An 11,112-nucleotide genomic window follows, 5' to 3' on the forward strand; every position below is an offset into this window, starting at 1 on the left:
AGAATGCAGATGTCTTAATATAAACACCACTTTTCTCAAGTTTACCACTGGGAATAGTTTTCTGGGAACATCCTTCATTATTGACATCAGCCATTCTATTAATCCTCGTTTTACTGTTTCTTCTTGCATGTTAATATGTGTGCATTTCCATCCAGTCACACAAGTTTTAGTATGTATGTTACTAAATATGTTGCTGTACAAAAATTCTCATATGTTTTTATTGTAGTTTGTGTATTGAGGAAAACTTCATACATTTCATGCCGCACCTTTGAAACAGAGGACCAGAAGCTGTAGTCTTTCTTTTTCAGATAGTGATTAAGTTTACCATTACAAATTCTCAGAATAGCAGTCTGTCCTGAGAATGAATTAGGTAAAGGAAAGGGCAGTCAACTGGAGTTTCTGAGACTTCTCTGTGGATGTGATGGTAGAGAGTGTATGCACGTGTAGACAAAACTGATGTTCTGTAAAGTATTGTTTTTTAAATACAAAGAAAGCAAATATGATTTAAGTTTAATTAACTCCATATTGAATATATTGCTCTTGTCTTTCATTTGGAGTTTTCCTTGTTAAAAGGTGCTACCAGGTCAATGTGAACAAGTAAACAGTATATATTAGACCAATACTTCTTCCTAAGCATTGTCTTGATACCTATTTTTTCAGTATAGGAAAATAACCACCTCTGCAAATAGTACACTTAAGACTGCAAGACAGAAGTCCCTAAAGGTCATTTAGCAGTGCTGTTTTGAGCAAAGACTGCTCCAGTGGTCATTTTCTTTCAGATAGTGACAGGTGGCACACATAAAAAAATGCCTATATTTTAGCACTCTTCATTAAAAGACAAAAAGTCTTGTGTGTTTTTTCTTCACATGATTTTAAATAAATAAATAAAATTAAAATATAATTTAATTAATTAATATAAATAAATAAAATTAAATATAAATTTAAGGATCAAAGAGGCTGCTCCTAGTCCAGGCACAGAGGTTAGTTATCATGCTTCTATATTGTTATGTACAGTAATTTTTTTTTCTGTTTCTGTAGTCAAATATTTTTTGTCTCGATGACAACAAAACTGATTCTTGAGCCTGATATGACTCAGTGGAAGAAAAGTCTTTGCTCAGTGCCATTTCATAGACTGCTAATTTTCTAATATTAGAAATTACTTTCAGTCCTTCCAGTTTGTTATTTCTCTCATGAAACCTAGAGTTTAGAATGAAATTGTCTTTTCAAGCAGTGAATTCTAGTTGTATTGGAATACCTTTTCTATATTCGTGGAGCCATGCTTTTATACTTTCATGTTGACATAATGGATTTTGAGCATGGTTCAAAATGTGAAATCAAGATGAAACTTGTTCGTATCGTTGGTGCTTAGAACTTGATTATTAATCAAAAGTATCTTATACTGAAAGTCTCTTCTTATGTCAAAAAAGTTTTGACATAATTTTTGCTATTTCCTTTTCTGCTGTATTATTATTGTCATTGTATGTAATGGCAAGAAACAAACATCTTTTGTATCCTGTTGCTGGGAAGGAGTAGGTATTTGCCTAGTCTTTGTCATTAGAAAGATTTAAATCTTGGTGGCATGTAAAAATATCTGCATTAAGAATAGCTGATTTCTGATGTGTCTTTTTTGTTTCGTTTCTTTTTTTTCTTCCAATAGAAAACCGTTGCATCTCCAACTGTTTCACGCCTTACAGATACTTCAAAATTCACGGGTTCTCACAAAGAGAGGTTTGATGCCAGTGGGAAAGGAAAAGGCAGAGCTGGCCGAGAAGATCTGGTGGATAACTCAGGATATGTATCTGGTTATAAGCATGCAGGCACATATGATCATAAAGTACAAGGAAACAAGTAAGGCTGAGGGTTTACAACACAGAGGGGAATAGAGTATATATTTGTAAGGATGATGTTATGAATCCCACATGTTTCAGTCATTGTGAATGTTGAGACTATGTTGTCAAGAAGTTGTCTTCAGGAACTGGAACTGATTTCAACATCTGCTGAACTACTTGCAGTACAATGCCACTTCATTACATTCCTCATGCATATATTTGCAAAAATAAATTAATATGTAGGTATAAAAAATACATTATTTTGTTGAGCTTTAGGAAAAAAACCCAAATCAACAAACAACAAAGCCAAAGTCAAGAGCAGTTATACCACACTTTGTCAATTCAAGCAAAATAACTCAAACATTCCTTGGTGTTCAGTTGCCCTGATGATGTCAGAGAACCTCTTGAAAAGAGGATCTTTCATACCAGTCTTTCTGAAGAATATCCCATTACTTATGCAGTTTCATTTGACTATTATTTTAGGGGTTTTTTTTAATGTCTTATATGGGATCTAGCACTTTTCTTAAATAAACCATGGGGAAGTAAGTGGTAGTAATATACTAGGTTCTAGCCTGTGATTGTCATATACCACTCATTGAAAAACTGAAAAAAAAAGCTATTTCTAAGACAATATAGGCTCTAAAGTATTTTATGTCAGCAGAAAGAGCTGGAAAATACCAGCCCTTACTTTCCTCCTGTCTATACTTTGTGCTTGTTCTTGTGTCTACTGTAGCATGGTTCTGACTGGCTGGATTTGGATGGAGCTATTGTACTAACCTGAGAGGTGAGGAACATGACATTACTAAGAAAGTATAGTTAAGGATTTTCACAGTCTGTTTTCAAGTTTGCACTGCCTCACATTGGAAGAGAAAGGGGCATTAAGCTAATAATACTTTAAAATATTGTTTATGACTTAACACTGCCAATCAGATTCCTATTAAATGAATGTTGTTTTGCACATATGTTGGCACATAGTCCCTTTAAGCTCTAACATATGTAAGGAAAGCTTATGGCCCCTTGGAGTAAGGACATTTACAATTAATATCTATGTAATCAGGTGCAATTTTCCCACAAAAAAAACCCCAAATCATTATAACTGGGCTACATTTTATGGTTGATTCATTTGAATCCAAGGGATTTGATTCTCTGTTCACTTTTGCTACCAGACTTGGGGGCAATAGTATTGCTGGGAATGGCTTTCCAATGTTACCAGGAGAGCCAGTCCCACAGGGTTAAGGTACAGGCAGCTGAGTGTGACCTAGCTGGGGTCCAGAATGCTGAAAGAAATTAATTGGAATAAAAATAACTTTTTTTAATATTGGTTGAAAAGGAGAGAAAAGGCCATTCCAATTTTCTGCAAGAGCTCAACAAGTACCTTGATGTATTACTCTGTTTCTCTAAAGTTATGAAAGATAGGATGTTCAGAATTCAAAACCAGCTCTTTGCAGTTCTGCCTTGCTTTCTTTCAAAAAGAGCTTGTGCCCTGATTTTCATGTTCAGCTCTTAATAAAGGTTAATAGATGTATTGCTCTCCCTCCACCCGTACCAGCATCCCACTGAGAGTACATAAACGTGGGTGAGCAGTATGTGCTGTCATGTGCCATGCAGGTGAACAGTCTGTATTTGGCCAATGTATGGAAAGAGAGCTCTGGTTTTCAGCCCTTAAACTGTTCATGTTTTATTCTGCTGACATTGTGTGGTAGCCTGTCCTATAATTTTGTCCTCAGTGACCCTTTGAGCCCATACATCAGCCTAAAACCAAAACAATAGCAAACAAAAGGCAAGGGCTTCCTTGTGGACTTGGAAATCCTTTTGTTTGTTTATAATTCATTTTGATGTTTGTTTTTAAGCGGGAGAGAAGTTTGCCAAAACACAGCACATGCTCCTGAAGATTTAAATTGCTTTTCCCACAGATGGTTACCTGTGAAGAGTTTAGGTGTATGAAAGATGCTCAGGATGCAAAGTGTTCAGCTTTGTGAACCCTTTCCAAGAATTACCCAGTGTTCTGGAAGAGTGAAAGGTTATCCACTACTGTATGGCACTGGGGACCTGTCATACTCCAAAGCAGAAAATAGGATACTTGATACCAACAGTGGCTAAGTTATTCTGGCATGGTAGTAAACTGTCCAAATGTAAAGAGCCTTCTTTGTCACTGATGCCTGTGCACCTGAAGACGGCTCCAGGGTAGTCCTGGTTTTTCTAATGAATCAAAAGGCTGAGCCTACAACCCTTGATGAATTCTTCAGCTGAGTTATATGCAAAATCAGTGTCCCTGTTTTTCCTTTTGATTTTAAGACTTGACTAATAACTCATGGTAACTGAAAAGTTCTAGACCCAGCCTCACTAAAGGGTGACGTCCAGCCTACTGCAGAGTCCAAGAGCACACTGTTGACCTGGGTGTTTGTTCCTAGCTATTGTCTGGCACATTGGGTGACACTTTGCTTTTAGGTACACAAAAGACAGGCTTTCTCAGGTGCCCAAATACAGAGTCTGTAATGCCAGAATGTTTCCATACAGGAGAAGTGATTGGTTAGGAAGATTTTAAGATATAATTAGGTTTTAAACTGTTGGTTCAAAGTGAGAGAGAGATCAGCACACGAAGGCATGCAAGGGAATTGAGAGTGCAAACGGATCCAAGCTGACACTGTCCAGAAATTGAGCTGTAAGAGGCTGATGGAACAAGCAGAGGTTCTGCCAGAGTTTACTTTGCATTGCTTGTGCAGTATAAAATCCCTGCCATAAACCAAAAGCACTTTATTTGTACCTGATGCAAAATTTGAAATTCTCTCAATGCCATAGTAAGCTTGGGATCAGAACCTGGGAAGATGGTTCAGATAGCAGTATTTTATTTTGAGGAACACGCTTCTTTTTTCTACTTTGTTTCTACAGTATGATAGTTTTAAACCTCAAAGTGTTACATGAAAAGAAGTCATTCGGATGTAACAGTTACAAAGGAGAGTTGTTACTTGGAAGATAGTACAGGTTTTTCTCTTTTACTATGCTTGGTGTGAAAGATAATAGCTATGAATAAAAGCATCTTATGCAGCTGTGTATTAGGGGTTCACCACCTACTTAAGGTCTTACTATTCCACTAATATTGATAGGAAATTAAAAGCCTAAATACTTGCTTGATTATTAGCTTTTAAGTTCCAGGCCTGCTTGGGAATGAGGAAAGTACATTTTCTTACTCATCTGCTATTCCCTCAATTCTCAGGACAGTAAGTACAGCTTATACCTCAATGATGACAGGAAAGGATAGCTGAGGAGGTGCTCCATTTTCAGTCCTTAGAGTGTTGTTGAGCATATTCTCTTCTGATGCACCATGCTGCAGACTGTAACTAAACATCATGTCTGAAATAAGGACATGGGAACCTAATAAGATTTACTGTCCTCTCTCTTTTGGGGGCATCTCAATTGATTCCATCTAAATTTCCAGCTTGATTTTCAGCATCTTCCACTATGTAGCACTGTCTTATGTGACATCTTCTATAAAACCCTATTGTTCCTAGTTATATTTGTTTTCATTACTACAGTAGATGCTACCAAAAGAAATATGATCAGAAAGTCAGATAGCTTTTAGGAATAACTGCCTTAAAGAATAGACTCAAATTTCATTTAAATACTGTGGCAGTACACAATCCTTACGTGTGTGTCTACTGAAGCTTAACCTGACCATCAAAACCTGAGAAGACTGAGGGCAAGAAACTAAAATCCTTACTGAGGCAAATGAATAGTCATTACAAATAAGTTTCTAAAAATAATGTTGTTTTTAAGTAAAATATGCAGCAGTCAAAAGGGATTTTCTTATTAGGGCTTGCTTACTAATTCTGTTTAGTCACTCCATGAGCTTTAGTTCAGAGTTTCGCTGGGAGTTTTGCAACTATGGAAGTATCAAAACCAAAAATGATTGTCGTGCTCTTTGTGGTTGTCAAAGCTATCACAATAGCATTACCGAGAAGCAGACATTAAAAAACACACATAATTTCATGGGTCTTATATGAACAGTTGTAATTAATTGTAGTCAAATATTTGGAATCCCAAGGGAAATGTTGAATATTAGACTATAGACAAAATTTAGTCCCTATTTTTTAAAACTATAATACTTCTTACCTCCTTTTTATTTAGGGAAGGGAAAGGGATATTTGAAAACTACATACATGTCACAGCTTGTGTTTTTCATCAGCATGAGATCGTCTTTCAAAGATATTTTGAATTGAAGTATGTATTTTACTGACCTTTCCTAAACTAAAAATTCTGACAATTAAATTTAAAAGTCTGACAATTTTTTAGCATTTTACAAAGCTTTGTTCACAAAGTACCATTTCAGTCATCCTTTTTTTGCCCTCTATTGGCTCAATTAATATTTTTATAGTAGCTAGAATTAGGCAGAACAAAAAGGCAAATGACTACTATGGGTTTGACTTACAAGTGATAGACATCCCAGCCATCTGTAACCATCTGTAGAGAAAATCCTCATGTATATTCCTCCAAAACCAAAACTTTAAAGTTGTAATTGATAGGTTTTTTCCTTAAGACTTTTCATAGTTATGAAATAAATTTTAATTCTTTGTGCCTGCATGTATGATAGTCAAAACATAACCCTGCCTTCAGGGATGCATGTATTCTGGGGGCATGTGCCTGTCATCTTTGACTAAGAATTCTCTGTTTGCACTGGCCAAGAGCAAACCTTTTACCTTCATGATAGAGCAAATGTTATGTTGCACTGGTACGTGCCCTCTTAACTGACTGTCAGCCTTGCGTGTGTGCCAAAATAACTACACCTTTGTGTATGTTGTTTGTAGTGTGAATATTATGTTCTTGGCTTGTCACTTCGTTGGTATTAAGTAATGTAATGCACAAGACTTGTGTAGGTTTGTGTGTGTACACATGCTCTTTGGATACAGCTTAAGTAATTAAACTGTGTAAATGTTGATGAAAAACTAAAATCTTATTAGGTCCAAGCTCTAGTCCTGCAGTCAATGCTGTTCAGCTTGACTGGTTGGGGTGTTGTTATTCTCCCTTCATACTATAAAGGTGAAGATCTAAGGAGGCTCTTATGGTTTTACCTGTCCACCCTGTTCTGAGAGAAATCACTCTTCAGCAATTCTAACATAGACTTAGTGTGACAAGTGGAGTTTCTCCATGGTGAGGAAGTAGGAGAGAGAGAAAGAGTGAAATCAAGCTTTCCTCTGAGTGCTCTTAAGAAACCATTTAAAACTATGCTCTGCATTTGCCCTAGCTTTGTGAAGCAAGGTGACACTGTGTAAACACAGAGTTGTTCATCATCTGTCAGTAAGTATAAAGCTGTGGTACAGTGAGATGGGAACAGGAAACAGGAGTGTCATACATTGCCTATGGACTCAAGTCTTGCTTAAACCATTATACAATTAAATACCAGAAGCATAATGGCAGCTCTTAAACTTGTGTGAAATTCCTAAAGTCTGGAGTACCTCCAATTAATGCATGTGTACCTCCTGTATTTGAAGGGTTTGCCCATAAAATATCATTTAACAATCAGTTCCTCATTTTGTGCAACCCCAAAGTGCCCATTTGGCTTACTTAATATTACAGTCAGGATTGTTCTTTTAAAGTCTTCAGAATCCTAGAAGTACTAAGAAACCTGTAGTTGCTTTCATGCTGGCGCATTAAACTCAAAAGCAATGCTTTGGATGATGTCCCAGCTAAGAATAATGCTTCTAGAAGTAAAAGAATATTGCAGATAGAACCTCCATGTCTTAATTGTCCAAGTAATTTATTCTTGCAGGGAAAAATATCTGTTAATATATTTGGAGGTTTTTTTCATGTTTTTCAGTAAATTAGACTTGGTATATTGCTTTAAAAACCCTATGGAGAAGGTGGATTTCAGAACAAGTTTAAGATACAACTCTTGACTTTGTTGTCAGAAAACACCTGAATTGGCTTATTTCATTCAAACTACTTGATCATCCACTCAGGGTAGACTTTGGCAAGAATAAGCCTGATCATAAACAAAAGGGGGGGAAATCCAGCCTCTTGGCTGAGCATTCTTGACACATTTGCAGTTCTGGTAGTCTGAAACAATTTTTTTAAAAAGAAGTTATCTTTTCTGTTCATGCACATGCACACTGTCACTATCTGGGGACATGGATATACATGAGGGCAAAACTACAGAAGAACTACAGAAGAGACTTCTTCTTTCTCTTTAAATCTTGCATTTAGAAATTGGCATTGAAATGCCCAACTGACTAACCTGATTTGGAAAAATGATAAGCTATTATCATATTCCATTGCAGCTAAATAGCCAATGAATTAATTTTCAAATACAGATATACAGCATCTCTTTTTTGTGAGTTACTGTAAAGCTTATGGCACTGTACAAAGTGAGTTTTGATGTAAACATTTGCAAAGACCTCAAAGATAATGCTCATAATTTGTCCTTACCTCCAGTTATCTTTATGCAAGGTTTTTCTAAAACTTTGCACATTTTTCAGGAAAAATCAGAAATATGAGTAAAGCTATACTCAACTAAATTAAAAATGTGGCCCTAAAGATACACTCAGTTCATCCATTTTGATCTTTGCATTTTGATCAGGAGCTACATTATAGATGAACAACAAAATAAGAAAAAATTATGGCAGTCTGAATCCCCACAGTGGTAAATTATTTCAAGTTCCAGTTTACATCAGATGAGTTTCTGTATGCTTCCATTTGCTCAAATGCTATTTTTAAACAAAGTAATTAAATAATGTGAAATAATGCAGCCTGGACTCTGTTAAATAGGGTTATATTAATGCAACTGAAATGCTGTGTATGTCTGTAATATTCAAGCTAAATATGTGCTAGATCTTTACAATAGGGTAAAGTCAGTTAACCTACAGACTGATGTCCTGTATAAAATCGTGTTGGCAAGCTACTTTTGTTAGCACTGTAGTATATGAAAAGGTAAGATCATAGGCAAAACCAAGTTATAGGGTGAAAAAAAGTGTGTTTATTTTCAATCTTTGTGCTGGGTTCAGAATATATCAACTTTGGCAAATTCTTGCAGGAGGGAAATTTTTTTGTACAATGCTTATAATACAAAGTAATTTGTCTTTACATTCTGTAAAGCAGAGAAATGGTCAATGTTAGATAAGTGTATTGAGGTTTATTCTTAGCCAGGTGTGATGTTTCAGAGATTTAAATATTAGAGGAGAAATATATATTTATACAGAAGTATAACTTTTGAATGAGATTGATTTTGTTCAGTCATAAACCATTTATTTATCCACATTATGCTTTATTCCTTTGCTAGCATGTTTATCAGTCCATGCTGTTCCAATATCCATTTCTAATTTGATTTAGATGTTTTGATTCATCATTTGCACAAATCTGAACATGCGTGCTGTCAGGACCTGATCATAAAGGGTGAAGGCAAAACTGTTTTGTCTTTGATTATCTAGAGCACTAATTAAAATTTAATCGTTAAGCAGTTGGGATATGGAGATAGGTCTTGACATAGTCTTCCTTGGAGCACTGTACACTATGATAAAAACCTTCAGTGAAGCTTACTAGTTTTTGTTCTTATTTTCATTTGTCTTTCATCAAGCAGTAAGCTGCTGTGTGCTAATAATTACCTGCAATATTTATAATTGCAGGCATTGCAAACATTAACATGCAGCTGTACTAGCCTACTGTGTTCACTGTGAAATTTTCAACACGGTAAAAAAATTTACATGATCATTTAACCTTACAAGTTTACTTTTTCTCACTAATTTAACATTGAATCTTCTTTTCATTATTGCAAATGAACAACTTGAGCATAGCATTTCTAAATCTTAACTATAGTAGAAAAACATGACCTAAGCAAAGATTTTTAACCACTTGATGAAGGGGGCCAGGCACCTTCCAGTGCAAAGCACACTGGGCAAAATCTTATCCCCACTGCAGCCAGTTCCAAAATTCTAGCTGGTGTTAGCAAAAATAGAAACACCATTACCAAGGGGTTAATATGCTTAGTAACCATGGCAAGAGGTTATGGGGGAGCAGAACAGTGATTCTCTTATTTCCATGTCTTTGTTTCTGTTAATTTAAAACTACTACTCTTCAATCTTTAAAATAAGTAAAAGAAACTTGAAGGGGGGATCATATACTACTAGTTTGTACTAGGTTTTTTCAAGAAAAGGAAACAAATTTATATATATATATATATATATATATATATGCAATATATTTTTACACTGTTTATTAATTCTAGAAAGTATTAAATGTATCACTTTATCTGTGTGAATGTTAAAGTAATGACAATGTTACAGATGTTTTAAACCTTTTGAAGTTGTCTTGTTAAATTCTAAACCCACATTAACAATGGAAAAGCTACTTTGTCTGTAACATTATTGTTGATGTTTTAGGGGAAAAGTTCAAGTGCAGCAGTTGTTTTGATTAGCACTGTAAAAGCTTGGCTTGACAAGTTATAGTGAAATCCATATTTTAAACACCATTTCGTTAAAGCATAGCTTCTCATGAAGTATGTTACTGCTGTTGACTGACTGTATAAAATTGTATTTTTAGTTGGTAAAGTGATCAATAAATGTGTTACTACATCAGTTCTGGCGTTTATTGAGTAAATGATATTTGCTGATAAACTTTGTAAGCAACAGTTATTTTACAGTTGAGATGTTAACTTAGTTGCTGCTGAATTTATAAATTACATGAAAATACTCTCTGAACATTCAGCTGTCTGGTTCTGAGCAGAACTGATTTCTTCTTTTCCATTTATTTTCCTAGTTTGAATAATGACTAAAGCTGACCATTAATATTTTGAGGATTCTTGTATGATGCTTGAATAGCCATCTTAATGGTAATCCACCAAATGAGATCTGTCATCGATGAAGCCATTTGTTTTTAACTAGCTACCTTAGATTGATCCTCAGTGCAAAAGCCTGAGTTACTTCTCTCAGCTTCTTTAAGTGGTATTGAAAATATTTTACTTCTAAGGAAAGAAAGTAATTCGCTACATAGAACATTGTTTCAATGATGTTACATCCAAAATCAAATATGGACCTTCTGTTTGTAAATAACAACATCACTCAGCTTTCCAGTAGCAAATACCATGATTTTATTCAAGAAGCAGAAGGGTGAAGTATTTAACTCAAAACATTGTAATAGAATAATTAATAATGTGACAAAACAAAAAGTCAGAGTGATGCTCTAGAAATACAGCAGTGTCAATTGTTAATTGACATAATGAGCAGTCAGTTGCTAATCCAGTGGTTAGCAACTGCAAGGAGACATAACTAAATAGCTTACAGCTCCCCTGTTTCTTCAC

General features: G+C 35.3%; 1 protein-coding gene across 1 annotated transcript in view; it reads left to right on the top strand.

Annotated features, from left to right (window-relative positions):
- The window catches only part of TPPP (tubulin polymerization promoting protein), a 67,093-nt gene extending 56,703 nt beyond the window's left edge, over positions 1 to 10,390 (top strand). The window contains exon 4 of the mRNA XM_066557464.1: positions 1,658 to 10,390. Within this exon, the coding sequence (XP_066413561.1) occupies positions 1,658 to 1,852 (195 nt within the window). The 3' untranslated portion in view covers positions 1,853 to 10,390. The remainder of the gene's footprint in view (positions 1 to 1,657) is intronic.
- Positions 10,391 to 11,112: the final 722 nt, after the last annotated feature.

Source organism: Molothrus aeneus, chromosome 1, assembly GCF_037042795.1.
Source record: "Molothrus aeneus isolate 106 chromosome 1, BPBGC_Maene_1.0, whole genome shotgun sequence".
Classification (NCBI taxonomy): Eukaryota; Metazoa; Chordata; class Aves; order Passeriformes; family Icteridae; genus Molothrus; species Molothrus aeneus.